At 30.3% G+C, this 16,479-nt stretch overlaps 1 protein-coding gene and 1 pseudogene across 2 annotated transcripts; one reads left to right on the plus strand and one right to left on the minus strand.

Annotated features, from left to right (window-relative positions):
• Positions 1-1,096: 1,096 nt before the first annotated feature.
• Positions 1,097-5,058, minus strand: LOC117133521 (annotated as a pseudogene).
• Positions 5,059-5,209: 151 nt separating this feature from the next.
• Positions 5,210-16,364, plus strand: LOC103869104 (polycomb group protein VERNALIZATION 2). 2 transcript variants are annotated; one of them, XM_033289905.1, is made up of 14 exons: positions 5,210-11,945; positions 12,129-12,254; positions 12,405-12,460; positions 12,540-12,607; positions 12,711-12,763; positions 12,919-12,972; positions 13,058-13,117; positions 13,202-13,245; positions 13,337-13,467; positions 13,552-13,675; positions 13,770-13,818; positions 14,224-14,303; positions 14,487-14,576; positions 14,668-16,364. In XM_033289905.1, exons 2-14 carry the CDS (start codon positions 12,144-12,146, stop codon positions 15,077-15,079), a joined length of 1,332 nt encoding a protein of 443 aa, XP_033145796.1. In that variant the 5' UTR covers positions 5,210-11,945; positions 12,129-12,143; the 3' UTR covers positions 15,080-16,364. The 2 variants fall into 2 exon arrangements, with proteins under 2 accessions (XP_033145796.1, XP_033145792.1); XM_033289901.1 differs by having other exon boundaries at positions 5,210-12,254.
• The last annotated feature ends 115 nt before the right edge of the window (positions 16,365-16,479 follow it).

The raw sequence follows: 16,479 nt of genomic DNA on the forward strand, positions 1-16,479 counted from the left end.
ACGACACACAAAGATGATTGGCTGACCACCAAATCAACAAGCCGGTTCAAACCGATGAACTAGCTAAGAACTCTCTCTCTCACACTCAGAGAAGAAACTAAATAAACAACCAAAATGAACTGATTTTATTCATCAAAGGGACTACATATTTATAGTGTTTTGTAGTCAAAGACAATAAAAGAAAATGTGGGAAAACAATGCATAGGAAATATAAATTTGACTAGATCTAGTCAAGGCACGGAAAATAGAGAAGACTAGATCTGGTCAAGGCACGGAAAATAGAGAAGACTAGATCTGGTCAAGGCACGGAAAACGGAGAAGACCAGTCAAGATGTCTAGATTCATCCGAACCAGATGGATGCACAGGGTAAAGATAAGGACGCTTGCGGGACTGTCCGGATGGTCCGCCGGATGAGAATGCATGTCCGTCTTTGGATTTTTCACCACCCAAGCTAAGTCTGGCTCGACCCAAGTCAAGTATGGCACGGTGAAAAACATGAACCTCGGTTGAAATGTTCAGAACGTCCTGAACTCCATGCTGAGCTGGTTCCATGTAATGATTCGTGGTCTGCGGCACATCAAGTGCCCCTTTCAAAGTGGCCGTCGAGCAACAATTCCCGTTCAGTCAACTGTCAATAGAAATCCAACGGTGTCACCGGTGACGAACGATTCCGATCAATGTCAGCCGGAAGCCGAATAGACTTCTTTAATCTAGAGCCGTTACGGAAATTAACTTGGTTCATGCATCTTCATTAACATTCACATTAATACCTATTCTCTACTTCTCACACGATCTCACATTCAATGAATCTCTTCATTCATTCCTTTGTGTTAATCTTCCATTATAAATACGAAGGTTTTCTTCCAAAAAAAATCATCAGTTTATTTCTCTTAATAAACAACACAAAAAGGTGATGAAAAAAAGATTTGTTAAGCTCATCGTTGTACTTGACGGATCGTGACAAAAAGTGATAAGAAACAGAAAAAATGAGATGAGAAACAGAATAAACAGAATAAACAGAGAAGAAGAGAAAAGAGGAAGACAATAGAAAAGAGGATATAACTTTTTTTAGTGAACCTTTTTCTAAAAGATCTATTTATCTTTAGCTCACAATAATTTCCAATATCTTGGTGTTGATTTTTCATTACTGTGGCTCCCTAAAAGGTTGTTGGCCCTGATCTCAAGGATACAACAGTTAGTGCAGACACTTATGAATATAGAATCATGTGTGAGTATGCATGATTGTGATTTGTGAGTATATTTCAATTACATCTTTTCCATACCGACTAGATTGTGAATTCTATTTAACTTGGCTGCTTCTGTGTCCCCAATATTAGCTGAGTTTTGATATATACATAGAATGCATTTTTTCTTATTATACTTCCAAGTTTGAGTCTGCATATATCACAATAAAATGGGGATGGTGGACAAATGAGCTGGGTGTGGAATACTAAACATGTTCTTACATGAAATTGAAGCGTTGTAGTTTTGTCCAAACACTAACTTATGCCTTATTTAGAACACTCACTTCCAAATAACACATGTACTCTCTTCTCGACAAATGACACCTGCTAACCTATTAAAAACAATCACAACGTTGACACATTTGAAAGAAAATTCGTCCAATTGCACCTCCTATTTTGGATAAAAACAAATAGAACTAATACAATATGAAAAACAATAGTTTCAAATGTATATATATATATATATATATATATATGAAAATAATGTTTCATTGGACATCAACCTAAAATAATATTTTAGCACATAATTAATAATATAATATCAAAGACATAAATTTTAAATATATTCATAAGAAAAAAATATAATCTAAGATTTTTGTATTAAAAATTCTTTTACTTATTATCAAAATTATCATAATTACAGTAGAATAAACAAAGAAAATATGTAAAACTATTATGTATTCATGAACATTTTAATATTAAGATGATCATGATCTATAACAAGAATAACAACACATACACAATAAAAGTTAATATCACCTTAAATTTTAAGTAAGCTAAACATTTTGAAATACTCTTTAACTGATATATTTATGTATTTTTGGTTACTAACACACTCGTAGCGTAGAGAGAGAGAGAGAGAGAGAGAGAGAGAGAGAGAGAGAGAGAGAGAGAGAGAGAGAGAGAGAGAGAGAGAGAGAGAGAGAGAGAGAGAGAGAGAGAGAGAGAGAGAGAGAGAGATGCTAATAGTAAAAATTAGTTTTTTTGGTTAATTATAAATTAAGAAAATAATATATCTCATATACATCTATTGCAAATGTAAAACTAAAACACAAACCAAAAGTTATATAAAACATAATAATCCTGTTTACAAGTAAATTATATCCCGTCTGTAGGGCGGGCCGGTCCTAATTATATCTAAAACCACGTTTTATGCAATATATACTGTATATACCAAATAATATAATAAAATTAATATAAATATCAAATTTCAAAAGAAAACAATTAATTAATAACATTTCAAAGTCCCAACATTATTTATTTATAGAGGTTCTACTGTATATACCTAACAAATTTTAAATTTAATATGTATTGTTATACAAATTTCAAAGTACTAAATTAGATATATTTTAAATTAATATTAAAAATTTTATAACTTTGATAATTATATTGGTTGTCAGTGTATTAAAAAAAATTTGTTTCATATTTTTAATTTTGGGATTTGATTTTGGATTAAATGTCTTATAGTAATAATCAGATTAAACTTGGATTTGTGATAAAACTTATTATACTTGTGGATTGAAAAGAACTCCAGTGACATTAAAGTTATTATAAACATTCATAACTCAGTAGAACATCAACATATACCAAAAATAAACATTAAATAATATCAACAATTTAGATTTAAAAAAAACCGTGAGAAAAAAGACAATACATTGAAAAAATCTACCTTTGTATGTTCTTAAATTATACTTATATTATGTTTATTATTTGTCAATTTATTTATATTATTTGATATTTTGTCCTATTTGTTTCATGCTTCCATATTTTAAAAACATTTTAATTTAATTTTCATTTTTTGTTTATATATTATTTACTATTTTGGTTTAAATGTATTAATTTCAACATTTGTATTTTGTGATTTTGGATTAAAAACAAATTTGATTTTTCCATGTATAAATATAAATTAATTTGTATATGAATATGATTATATATTCAAAATATATATGACAAAAAAAATTTCCAAATATATAAAATATTTGGCATAAATATTTAATTTACAGTCTATGACACATATTTCAATGATGATATGAATTTAATAATAAATTTAATATCGTAATAATATGTATTTAGATCAATATTTTTAATTAGAATCAAAGAACCTGTTTCTACAATATTAACCATGTAAATAATAAATTAAACATAATATAAACCTAGTTATAATATTTATGTTGTAATAACTGAATTTGGATTAAGAGAACAAAACAGTTTCTTTTTATTATATTTACTAGGTTGTAGTCTGCGGATAATTAGATTATAAAATTTTGTTGCATTAAAATTGTATTATTTAAATACCAAAAATTTAGAAAAATATTATTTACAATTTCATAATGATTTGATTAATTTAAAATAAATTTTAAATTAACCTTAAGTATTTAAATTTATTATATTATTTTATGAAAATATAGCTAAAATATGATGTCTCGTTTTTTTGAACAAAAATTGTTGTCTCGTTTTCCTATAGTGATGCATATTTAAATAAAAAAATTCTGTTAAAAACTAAATTAAGCATTTGAGTTGCACCTAATTATATAACTAATATCTCAAAAACACTAATATGTTTTCTCAACAAAATTTGGACTATATGCCAGATGTATAAAAATGACAATATTGAAAATCAGTTAAATTTTTAGAAGAGAAAAACGGAGAAGTAATCTTTAATATCTATTGGTTCATTATCTTTCAATAATGTTTTTGGTTTTTGTTTAAAATCCGGCAACAATTTGATAACATGTTTATTCTATGTTTTCTTTATGCTCTGATCACGTACTGTCACCATTTAATTTATATTCACCTCCCCTACATCAAATGCATTTCATGGCTTCCATTTGGATCCCTCTTTTATTCACAACTAGCTATATGCCCGCGCTATGCGCATAATGTCTGTCACTAATGTTGTTATATTTTTAAATATGTGTATATTATAAATATGTAAAGAACACTAATCAGTTCTTGGACTTGATTCTCGTGTAGCAGCAAGAGCAAGACTGGTGGAAAGAAGAAGCGTAAGGAATACAATTTAGTAGTGTAACCATTGTACTAAAAAGTAGGGCACCAACCAACCCATCAACCCGAAAGAATCAAAACAGACTAAGAAACTATTCTTAGACCGTGTTTCTGAAGCAAAACAGTAGGTATTTCCCTTTAAAGATAGGCCACGTTAACCATATCCTATCATCCAGTCTCGTGGAAGGAGATCAAGAATCCTCCATGAACTGAATTCGTAGATTTTGAACGCAACAAACATAGTGGGAAAATCACTAAATCTCAAGACTGTGGGAATTACTGCTCCCGAGAGCATACATATACTTGTCCACTAAGTTCAGGCTGTAAGTGGTAATTATGTGTGCCCCCAATAAGGGTTCCAAACAACGAGCCTGGAGTGGCCTTTGGGAATACATAACAATAAACCGTCACAATGAAAGATTTCACACACATTGATTTGATCTGAACCGTCTGGGCCAATAAGTTTAGCTTCACGCTTTACACATGATACAAAGTTGTTGATGTTGGAAAGATTGAATCTTATCAAATAAACCCTATAATCCATCAACATGACCACAAGAGGGTCCTTAGCTTCTTCTGCTACTTTTGCTTGATGAGCAAGGTGCGTCTTTGCAAATACGCCACATCTGGACAACCTGTTCCACTTTTTGCAAGTAGATCGGACAGGTCTCAGAGATGTCACCGTAATTCGACAGAGCACCTCCTCAGCCATATCCCTTGGAAGATCAGACATCTTCATCTAAAAGAAAATCTATATAACTGAAACTTGTCACTATATTCTGAAAGCAAGTCTACTTCCCTTGAAGTGTTTCATCTATTTCATGTCAATCTATTTTATTAATATAGAAGTCATAATTTCATTTCATGTGTGATATTTTAAATTGGACAATTATTTAATTTTTTATCAAATATATATATATATATATATATATATCTTTTAATATCTTTATTTTTATTTAAAATAAAATAAATATTTGTTTAAGAAAATTCTAACAATATCTTATAAAAAACTTTTCAGAATTATTTTAAATTTTATTTCCGAAAATTTATTAATTTTAAATGTTATCATAAAATATAATCAGAAATTTAAATTTAATTTAGTTTTTATTATAAATGATTTTTAAAAAGATTTTCTTGGAAAGAAATATCCATTTCTATTTAAATTTTAAAATAAAAATACCTTATTTATTAAACACATAAATAATGACTTATTGCATGTGTTATTTTTTAATTTAAACTATCTCTTAGAGGTGACAAATCTAAATGATTTTATTATGTAACATTACAATTGGTGTAACTGATTTTTAAAATTAATCTAATATTTTTATTAATTGTTAAATTTTAATTTACACCCCCTTTCATATATGACACATTTAACCTCTTTACATATCGTATATATAAATAGTTAGTCAACTATTATTAGCGTTGTACATATTCCATTGAGTTAAAAAAACTATTTAATTTTAATATTTAAAAACTATATCCAATTGGTGCATTAATCACTATATATAAAGTTTTACATCTCCTACTCCAACCATAAATGGACGAACATTATATATATGAAATACATTAAACATGAATACACTTTTATCGTCTATACGCATACTGATGTCATAGTATGAATGACCTATATATGTCAAAAAGATTAAAATTCATACTCTATTCTATATAATGAGAACACACATTTATCAAACTGGTTTAATGTTACAATATATAACAATTCCAACAAATTTTAATTTTACCTCATATTTGCGCCTTCAAAATGCGCCTTTGTTTGATCCTTGACTTTGCCATTTGAGCGTTTTTTTATAATTAGCTTTTGGTTATGATATAAGGTTAATTTTTTGGATAAAAGGTTAATTTGTAGTATTTTATTAGTTTGGGTTTGGGGTTTAGAGTAAAATATAAGAATACAATTTGAAAAATTTAGATTAGTAGTTTATGTGTTAAGTTTTTGGTGTTTAAATTTGAAAAGGTTAATTTTTGTGTTTGGATTTTATGATTTGGTGTAGGGGTGGGCGTTCGGGTACCCATTCGGGTTCGGTTCGGATCTAATCGGGTTTCGGGTATTCGGGTTTAAAAATTTCAGCCCCATTCGGGTATTTCTAAATTTCGGTTCGGATCTTTGCGGGTTCGGTTCGGGTTCGGATAACCCATTTAAATTATTTTTAAAATTTTAATATTCATTATATGCTTAAAAATTCTCAAAATCTGTAAAACAAAATAATATATTACATATAAATTTGTATAATATATGTCAAAATACCTAAAATTAACATATAAATTGGTTTGATTTTAATATTTGAATTCAAAATCAATAGATATTTCAAGCATTGTGGTGTTTTGAAGATATTTTAGCTATTTTAGATATTTATTTTTGACTATTTATGTATATTTTCAAGTATTTTAGACAGTTTAAAAATATATTATATATTTTGGATGTTTTTAATATATATTAAATCTAAAAATATAATATATATTTAGGTATATAAATCTATTTCGGTTACATTTGGGTATCCGAGATATTTCGGTTCGGATCGGGTTCGGTTTCGGTTCTTTAGATACCAAAATTTTGAACCCGTTCGGATATTTAATCCATTTCGGTTCGGGTTTGTTACTACTTTTTCGGACCGGGTTCGGTTCGGTTCTTCGGATCTGGGTTTTTTGCCCAGCCCTAATTTGGTGTATAAGGTTTAGGGTTATAGTGTATGGTTCGGAATATAGTGTTTGAAGTGTAGATTTAAGTTTTGGAATTAAATTTCTTAAAATGTTAAATTTTAAGTTTAAGTTTAAGATTTGTTGAATTTTGAAAATATTAGATTTAATGTTTAGATTTATGATTAAGGGGAATTTAGTTTATATATATGGTTTAGGGTTTAGAATATAGTGTTTGATTTTAGATTTAAAATTTGAGATTAAATTTTTAATATGACTAAATTTGAGTTTAGATTAACGATTTTGAGGTAAAGTATGAAAATATTAGAGTTAAAGATTTATTTTTAGAGTTTAGGGGTTAAAAACATATTTAGGGTATATAATTTCAAAAAGCCACAAAATTTTCATGTCAAAATTGTAGCTAAAAGGTATTTTATGAATTAGTCACGAAATTTTCGTAGCAAAATCGTGGCTGCCACATTTACGTTCGTAGCAAAATCGTAGCAAATTTTGCTACAAAATTGATACGATTAGCTACGTTTTGCGTTTCGTAGCAAGTTCGTAGAAAATTCATAGTTTTTTTCATTTTGCTACAAAATTTACGTAGCAAATTCATAGCTATAGACATATTTTTTACTAGTGCTATCACCATTTTGCTTCCTAACGTGATCAGGACAATGTCAACTAGGTTGCTATTCTGCAGCTTTTTTTTAACATTAACAATTCTGAAGATTTGGCATGGGATTATTTATGAATTGTGGAAGGAGTGAAGCTCGTGCTTCCACTGCGGTTTGTCTCACTCGGAGCTGTCTACTTTGAGGAAGGTCTTCATTGTCATCTGAAATAAGTTCACGTTCCTAAAGAACTGTGGTAGCATTTGGTCTACGTTATTTAATCCTCTACATCTTCTGTTTTTGTTCAGTTGTGCTATCAGCCCAATCGGACCATTCCACATTTCTTCCATCTATTTTAATTTCCCCTTGCTTTGTCTTTCTCTTGTTGTTGCTCTTTTGATTTTCCTTAAAATTTAATATAAAGCCTTCGATAAAAATGTCTACCATAATTCATTTTATATAAATCCTTTCATGTTGAATCGTCAGACGTTGAGTCCGCTGACTGGAGAGTTGTGTTGTGGTTTCAAGTGGCGGAGCCAGAATGTTTTTGTACCGAAACTCAGAATTATTTTGTGAGATCAAATTTTATTTTTAATGGGACAAATATAATTTTTTTAAAACAAAAATATACATATTTTATGACCCCACTGTTCCTTAATTGCCTCCGCCCCTTCAACTTTCGGTTGCTGGAGATTAGGTTTTAGTTAGTTGTTTTTTTTACGACAAACAACTATTTTATTACTTAAACTTGAAGTGGTATGGGTAATAATCAGACCGAAATAGAAAAACCAATAACAAAGCTCTCTATGGAAACACCTTAGAATCGTAGCCAAAAAATCAGAAATTTCATTTTGCGTTGTTGGGATGTGAGAGATCTTGAAATCCAGAAAGCATATCTGAAAAGTCTTTATCACCTCCAATTATATTGCAAAAATTGGCAATTCACGAGGATCATTTATCATTGCAATTAGATCCTTATACTCCATTCAAAAGCTTTGGCATGTTGAATGTTGAAGCATGCTCTCAATGGCCATCGCATTGCTTTCACTTCTGTATGTAAAGCAGCCTTTCGCCTTCTTAATTTATGCGTCTCCAAAAGTTGAATCTTCCCCAAACCATCTATCCAAGCCCATCCACATCCACTAAACTGAGATGTAGAGATCCATGAGCCATATATCATGCAAATATTACCCTAACTTAAGACTTGTGGTTCTTTTATTGGATGTTCTTGTGGAGATGGGGGTATTGTCTCATTCGCTTTTTGCATATTGTATTAGTTACAAATGATTTTTGTCTATATCCATAAATAGTTTATCATTTCGAGACTTCCATATATACCTTATTATCCAGGGATAAGATTTCTATCTAATTTTGGTTCCTCAATGCTATTCTTTCTCAAGAAAAAGTAGCCCATATTGGCATAGATACTCGTTATTGAAAAGATATATTGGTTAGATGGAGTTGTTGATAAAGACCATGCTTGTAAAATTGGTGGACATTCGAATATGGCATGAGTAACAATTTCTTCAGGTTTTCCACATCTTAACCAATAATCATCGCATCGCAAATAACATGTTGTTTTATTTGCATCATAAAACGTTGTTTTATTTGTATAATAACACGTTGAATAATATAAAAGGTAATATACATGAAAAAAATATTTTTGTTTTATTATTATCATTATAGAATATACTATATATAATAGCAAATATGTTTGTGTTTCCCGCCGTCATCATTTTATAGAATCTTTTTTTATCTTCTGGTTGAGTTTATCACAATTTTGTAATCTATGGACAAGCTCTTTTTCGTTTATAAGATTCGACATCAAATTGTTTTAGCAAAGTATGTATCCATCTTGGATGCACCATTTTACATGGCTCTTTTTATTTCTGAACAATACACCCTTTCATATGTCTCTTTTAATTTTTGAACGACACATCCTTTCACATCTATACTATTAAAGCAGGATCCTATTGTCCTTTTTACCTTAATCTGCCTTTTTTTTACTAACATTGCATGTTTCATTAAGGGCAAACAAATAATATTAATAACACATCTATATTAGATCATTTTTTTCGGATCCAACCCACATCAGATCTCTCTTTGGCCATTTGGACCGATTAAGAAATCAGATCCAATTCTCACATTTTTTTCCTTTGAGTCATTGAGTCCAAGTTCAAATAATTTTTTTTCAACTATTCTTAATTATTATTTTTTTCTTTTCTTAATATAATTTAAGCATTCATTAAAAAAATTGAATTTTTTATTGAAAAGTATAAATCTTTATTAAAAGCATATAATTTTTAATTAAAATATTAACCACATAATAAAATTAATTTATCAGAGTTATACCAACTTAATTAATTAAAGAAATAAAGTTTAATTTTTTAAACAGAAATAGTCATTTAAAATGAAATATGATAAATAAAAATAAAAAGTTTAAGTCTTTTATACAATAAAAAACAAATATATAAAATATGATATTTGCTAAATATTGTCAATTGAAAAAAAAATAAATAATAAATCTGCGCTTTCAAAGCGCGGATCAAAATCTAATATCTCTTTAAATCTCCGTACAATCTGACTTTTCACATGCTTCTTTTAATTTATAAAAGACCTATATATCCTTTCACATTCCTCTTTATTTTTTCTGGAAAAAAAAAACACCTTTTATTTAATTGATATATTGAAGTGTTTTGTTATCCTAAATGCACACCACCATCATTGTCTATATATAATATCAAACATATTTTTGCTCTTCGTTGGCGTAATCATTTTTGTAGGACAAAAAATTAATCCAACTGTTGAGTTTACCGCAATTTATTATTGGTTTATAGTTTGTTATTAGGTTATGAAATTTTTCGCCTATATTAAGCAGCATTCCGAACCGGTTTGATTACCAATAGTTATATGAAGAGCTCCATAAACGAATATACACAATTTTTCTTTGAATATATGTGAACATAACGCAATTCTTCATAGAATATATGTGATTCTTCATTGAACATATGTGACTCCTAACATAGTGTAACTGATATATGATATATTGCAAGGAGAAGAAGTTACATTAGTTCATAACAAGAATATTTCTAAAGAGAGAGAGAGTACTGATATTTTAGAGAGAGAAAACTTTGAGGAATCAAGAAAAAAGTAAACGGGGACAAGTGGTTGATTTTCATATCTGATTTCTTCCCCGACTCTTATGTATGTTTCCTAAACGCACTAAATCACATTCATCACTAAACCATGCTAAGGTATGTGTTCGGTTTATACACTTCTGAATTTAGATATTTTACAATGGCATCAGAATGAGAGAGACAAATATGTCGTGAGAGACCTCTTAATTTCTCATGCACACCACCTTTATTTTCAAATTAGTGAGATATCTGGATTTTACCCTTCATTTTATCATCTTCATCATTCTTTAGTAGAACTATTTCTCTCTGCATTTTTTTTTAATCTCCAATCTCGCAGTTGATATGGTACAACTTTGATCTCCCTTGCATGAGACATCGAACTGGTTTGTTGCCACCTCTTGTGGAATGTTTTTTTTTTTAATTTATGTTTGGTTTGCGCCCATATTATGCAGCATACCAAACCGGTTTGATTAACTAATTGTTATATAAATAGCTCAATAAACGAACATACACACAATTCTTTGTTGAATATATGTGAACATACGCAAATATTCTTGAATATATGTGATTCTTCATTGAACATAGTATCTCTAAATTGTTTGTATATATGAGACATTGCAAGGAGAAGAAATTATATTTATTCATAACAAGAGTATAAATATTTTAGAGAGATAAAAACTTTGAGGAATCAACAAAAGGGCATTAAAAGGTGACAAGTGGTTGATTTCCATCACTTATTTTTCCCGGCTTGCATTTGTTTTCTAATCGTATTAAGTCATATTTATCGTTAAACCAAGATAATATACATGTTCAGTTAGCTCGTAAATTAAAATAATAGTTATAAAAGGATATGAATAGGGAATATAATTAAAATTGTGGTATGTAGAAAAATAAAAAAAATTCTTTTATTACTCATAATATAATATAATAATTAATTACAAAAGTAAAAATATAGAAAACATGTTTTAAAATATTTGTAGTTATATGAAAATAGTTTTATTTTGTTTTATTACTATCATAATATAATAGGTATAAAATCTGTAGTATATAGGAAACCAATTTTTTATTACTATCATTTTACAGTAGACTAATTAATTATAAGGAAATCTAAAGGAAACAAATAGAGTAAAATACAAAGTCAAATGAAAAGAATCTCAGAGAAGAAAGACCAAAGAGAAACATTGAATTTGGCGTTGTCATACTGTCTTTAAGTTCATTCTCATCCTCATCATATGTATCTCTCTCTACCTCTCTTCTTCTTCGAACACATCCTACTCTCTCCGATCAGGTCTTTACTTTCTCTCTGCAGCCTCTCATATTACTCTAGCTCTCTCTCCTATTGTCTAAAATGTTGATAGTATCTTTTATATTTGAATTTTCATCTCTTGGATCTTGATTTCTTGTTGTAGTCTTTGATTCTAAGATTGCCTTCTTAGATTCAATGCGTTTGTTGTTTGTTTCTCTACTGCAGAAACTTCATTCGAGAATGAGTCAGGAAGACAGCCAAGCTAAATCATCACATGATGGCGAGAAACACTGGATGTATTTGAAGCCTGTTCGTCTATACGACATGCTTCTATGTGACTCTCCAAGCAAAGTAATGAATTGCTTTCCTTTCTCTGGATCCATTTTGTTAACAAATTTCAACTTTTCTCTATGGTTTTGCATTAAGCTGATCTCTAATTTGTCTCATGGCGAATGTGTGATTTTTTTGCGTCTAATGTTTTCTTAATCTGTGTCTATGCAGCAACGGTTTCTTCGGAGAAACTTGAACTACAAAAATCAAGAAAAGGGCGAGACAAGGTATGAGACTTCTTGTTGTCTCCAATACTTCTATGTTTCATGGTATGCGCTTACATTTTTGTGTCTTTTTTTTTGTTAGGTCCGCATCTGCTGGGATGGTACTTTTCAACTTTAAGGACTTTGATAACAAAGTGCAGAAAACTCAAGGTCAGTTAGTTTCTGTTCTTCCTGTAATTCCATCTCACTCTCTCTTTATGTTTATCTAGTTTTATTTTATTTTTGTTATTTTAATGTATATATTGTGGTGCAGTTACGAAGAATTGCTCTTGTCCCTTTTGCAAAATGCTATGTGGTAACTTCAAGGTGGGCAACTATTTCTACCGAAGCCTAATTAATACATGCCGTTTCATTTTATGCTACTTTGCAGTCTGCGGTTGCATATGTTGTGTTCTTGTTTATCTGAGAAAACATGTTCCAGATGGAGTTTACAATCTATTGTTTCTTGTGTATGTGTGCAGGGGCTGCAACTTCATTTGAATTCATTTCATGAATTACTTGAATTTGAGTTCATGGTATGTGGTTCTTATGGAACTCTCTTGTTTTGCTATGTTTTTTTTTATATATGAAATTATAGTAAAAGTGTCTTTCCTATTGTAGACTTCTGAAGAAAACCAGACAGTTAATGTCTCTGTAAGACTTGATGCTTTCAAAACCAAGGTCATTTTCTATAAACTTGGCAATTTGAGAAAACCCTACAACTGTTTAAAATATTAGTTGATATTCCATTTTTTTTTACACCAGGACCAACGAAACATTCGAGAAAAATTTGGGGATCTCTCCTTTTGGTATCTTTCAGAAACTCTTAATTGATAGCAGCAACTGCTTCCTTTAATCTTGTCGATACCTCTTTATAAACCCAACCATAATGTTTTGCAGCTCAAAACCTTTCAAGCGTACACAAGTAGGTGGTAGAAATATCCCCAAGCGGCTTAATGTAACCATTTTACCAATGGATCCTCCTTTTTTAGCCGATGACACAGAAACTGGAACCTCCCTGCTGAACAATGGTAATAGCTCTTCTTGTCCTGGTGGTATACCTTTTTGGCTTTGCACTTGATTTCTCAGTCCATAACTGATGTACAAATGTTTAGGAAATCCTGTGGCAATGATGAATGTACCAGATATAGGTCAATCTTCTGGCTCTGGTGCTAGAGAATCTGAGGGCCCTGCTGCTAAGACAAGAAAGTTATCTGAAGGGACATCAGAGGCTAGAAGGTTTGTTTACCATTCCCTGTTGTTCCAAATTGTTCTTGCTATTATGAATAAGTGTTTATTGTACTGCCGTATTGACTGAGATTTTTTCTTCCAGAACTTCACTTCTCCAGACACGCCAGTTCTATCATTCTCGCACACTTCAGGTGAATCAATCAGTTCTATCACCGACTTCTTTTGTATGTTCTTTGAATTGCACGTTATGATATCTTTTCAAAGTATAGTTGGCCCCAGTTCACGATACTCTAGTTTGATTGTTCTTGTTCAAGTTTGTATATATGCTTCTGTTTGTATCCCCATGGACCCCATGTGGTCTATATTCTATTGTTACAAACAAAAAACTGCATGTTTGTGGGACAAAGCCAATGACTCTTGAGGAAGTAATGTCTGATCAAGACAGCGACGATGAAGTCGATGATGAAGTTGCAGACTTCGAATATCGTCATGTATTCCATGATTTCTTTCCGCACTCATTAAATAAACAAAGAAAAAGATTATGGTATACAACGTAACATGCTAATGGCTTTTGAACACTTTAAAAAATGCTGCAGATGATTGATGATTTGGAGGATGTGAGCCCGACTGAAAAAGATTTCATGCATCTTTGGAAATCATTTGTAAGATATCAAAGGTAATATACTTTTATTACTCTTGAATGCACACATACACACAATCATTCGATAGGCGCATGTTTAATGCGAGGTTCATGCTATCTAAAGAATAACTGATCTAATATATCCACATAATCTTGAATAGAATAGTCCACAAAAATATATATGTCCCAGATTCCATCTCTTAATGTTTCTGGTTTCAGGGTGATCACTGATGGCCAGGTTCCTTGGGCATGTGAAGCGTTTTCAAAGTTTCACAAGAAAGAGTTTATCGAATCCAAACCACTACACTCGTAAATTTCCTCTCGTATATATTATATATATACAGACGTACAAATAAAAAATTAAAGAAAATAACAACGTTTGTGTTTCAAAAACATTCAGATGCTGGAGAATGTTTATGATCAAACTGTTGGAGTATGGGCTTATCGACGCTGTCACCATCAATAAGTGCAATCTCATAATCGAGGATAGCGAAGATGATCATTCAGTCAACACCAACAACAATAACAGTGTAGATTATGGTAATAACAGTGTAGATTATGGTATTGACCTCAACAGAAATGATACGATGGATGTTGACCATATCGGAGTGGATCTTGGCATTGGCCTAGGGAGGAACACTGCGATGGATGTTAACAATAACAATGTGGATCGTGGCATTGACCTGAACCTTACGATGAATGTTAACCCTAGCAATGTGGATCGTGGCATTGACCTAAATAGGAACGATGTGATGGATGCTGACGAGGATGTCAATGACAGCTCATATCTCTCTCTCTCTTTATCTCTCTAAATTGTTTAGGACAATGTAGACTTTTTAATTTTCAAACTGATGGAGACATTAAACAAAATTTGTTTCTTCTTTCTTTTACTTATTTTTCTTCTTCTAGTTTTATTCATCTTTATTGTTCTATTTCTGGCAAGGTATTTTCTGACCAAACAATACTGTGAGAAAAATAACAAAGAAATTTAGTTTTTCCAGAAAACTATCAACTTGTTGATATCTAATCAATTTTTTGATAATAAAGCTATGCTATACCATCATATATGGAAATGTATTAGAAATATTAGAGATTTTTCCGGGCTACGCCCGGGTTATTTTCCATATATTTTAATTAAATTTAAATTACTTTATAATTTGTATCTGAATATAAATATATTTTTATACTTAGACTGATTACAATATATACTATAATAAAATCACATTATTGATTGCTACATTTTTATTAATTTACTAATGTCCGAAACCTTTAACAACATAACATGGTGTTAGATTTATATGAGCTACCGAACTTCTAATGTCAAACCAAAATAATCTAATGGTAATGTTCTTTACATTGGAGTATATGGATATTAAAATGGGGAAACCCACCCCATTTAAGACACATCCCATGTTGTAAAAAAAAAAAAAATTAAGACACACTCCATTCAAAAGCTATGCCGTTAGATTAATTTTAAAATAGATCTATTAGAATTTTTCATTTAGACCCTCAAATATTACATTGACTCATTTAAACTTGTTTTGACCAATTTAAAATGATATATGATCTTCTGTTTTTAATATTTATTTTTAATGTAAGACTATTTGGAAGAAAAAACACTTTTTAAAAATATTATAAAAATATTTAAAGATTGATTATGGAAAATGAGGTTTTAGTTGTTTTTTTTCAAAAAACGCAGATTCGATTTTTTCGGCAAACCCGTAAAATTAGAATTTTCCTCTAAACCGCAAATCGGATTTTCATCTAAAACAGCAAATTAGATTTTCCCTCTAAAACCGCAAATTGTATTTCTCGATAAAATAAAAAAAAATGAAATTTACTGCCAAAATAAAAAAAAATTGTTTTTTCCCGTCAAAACCGCAAGAGCAAAATTTTCCGCCAAAATTACAAAATTAAAATTTTCGCCAAAGCTGTGAACTTGAATCTTCCCGCCAAAATCGTAAACATAAAAATTTCAGCCCGCTAAAACAACAAATTCTTTTTCCGGCAGAACCACAAAATCAAATATTTTTGCCAAAGCCGAGAAAATCAAAATTTTCAGTCAAAACCACGAAATCAATTTTTCCACCACAAAAAGAAAACTTCCAGCCAAAACCGGAAATCAAATTTTCCTGCGAAAACCTTGAAACGGAATTTTTTCGCCAAAACCGTAAAACTGGATTTTTCGCTAAAATAGTAAAATTAAATTTTC

Source organism: Brassica rapa, chromosome A01 (genome assembly GCF_000309985.2).
Source record: "Brassica rapa cultivar Chiifu-401-42 chromosome A01, CAAS_Brap_v3.01, whole genome shotgun sequence".
Lineage (NCBI taxonomy): Eukaryota > Viridiplantae > Streptophyta > Magnoliopsida > Brassicales > Brassicaceae > Brassica > Brassica rapa.

Excerpts from the sequence above, each read along its gene's own strand:
- LOC103869104 (XM_033289901.1), top strand. The coding sequence starts at position 12,099 with ATGCGTTTGTTGTTTGTTTCTCTACTGCAGAAACTTCATTCGAGAATG. Across the intron at positions 12,255-12,404 it reads TATGTGACTCTCCAAGCAAA|CAACGGTTTCTTCGGAGAAA; the intron begins GTAATGAATTGC and ends GTGTCTATGCAG. Across the intron at positions 12,608-12,710 it reads CAAAGTGCAGAAAACTCAAG|TTACGAAGAATTGCTCTTGT; the intron begins GTCAGTTAGTTT and ends ATTGTGGTGCAG.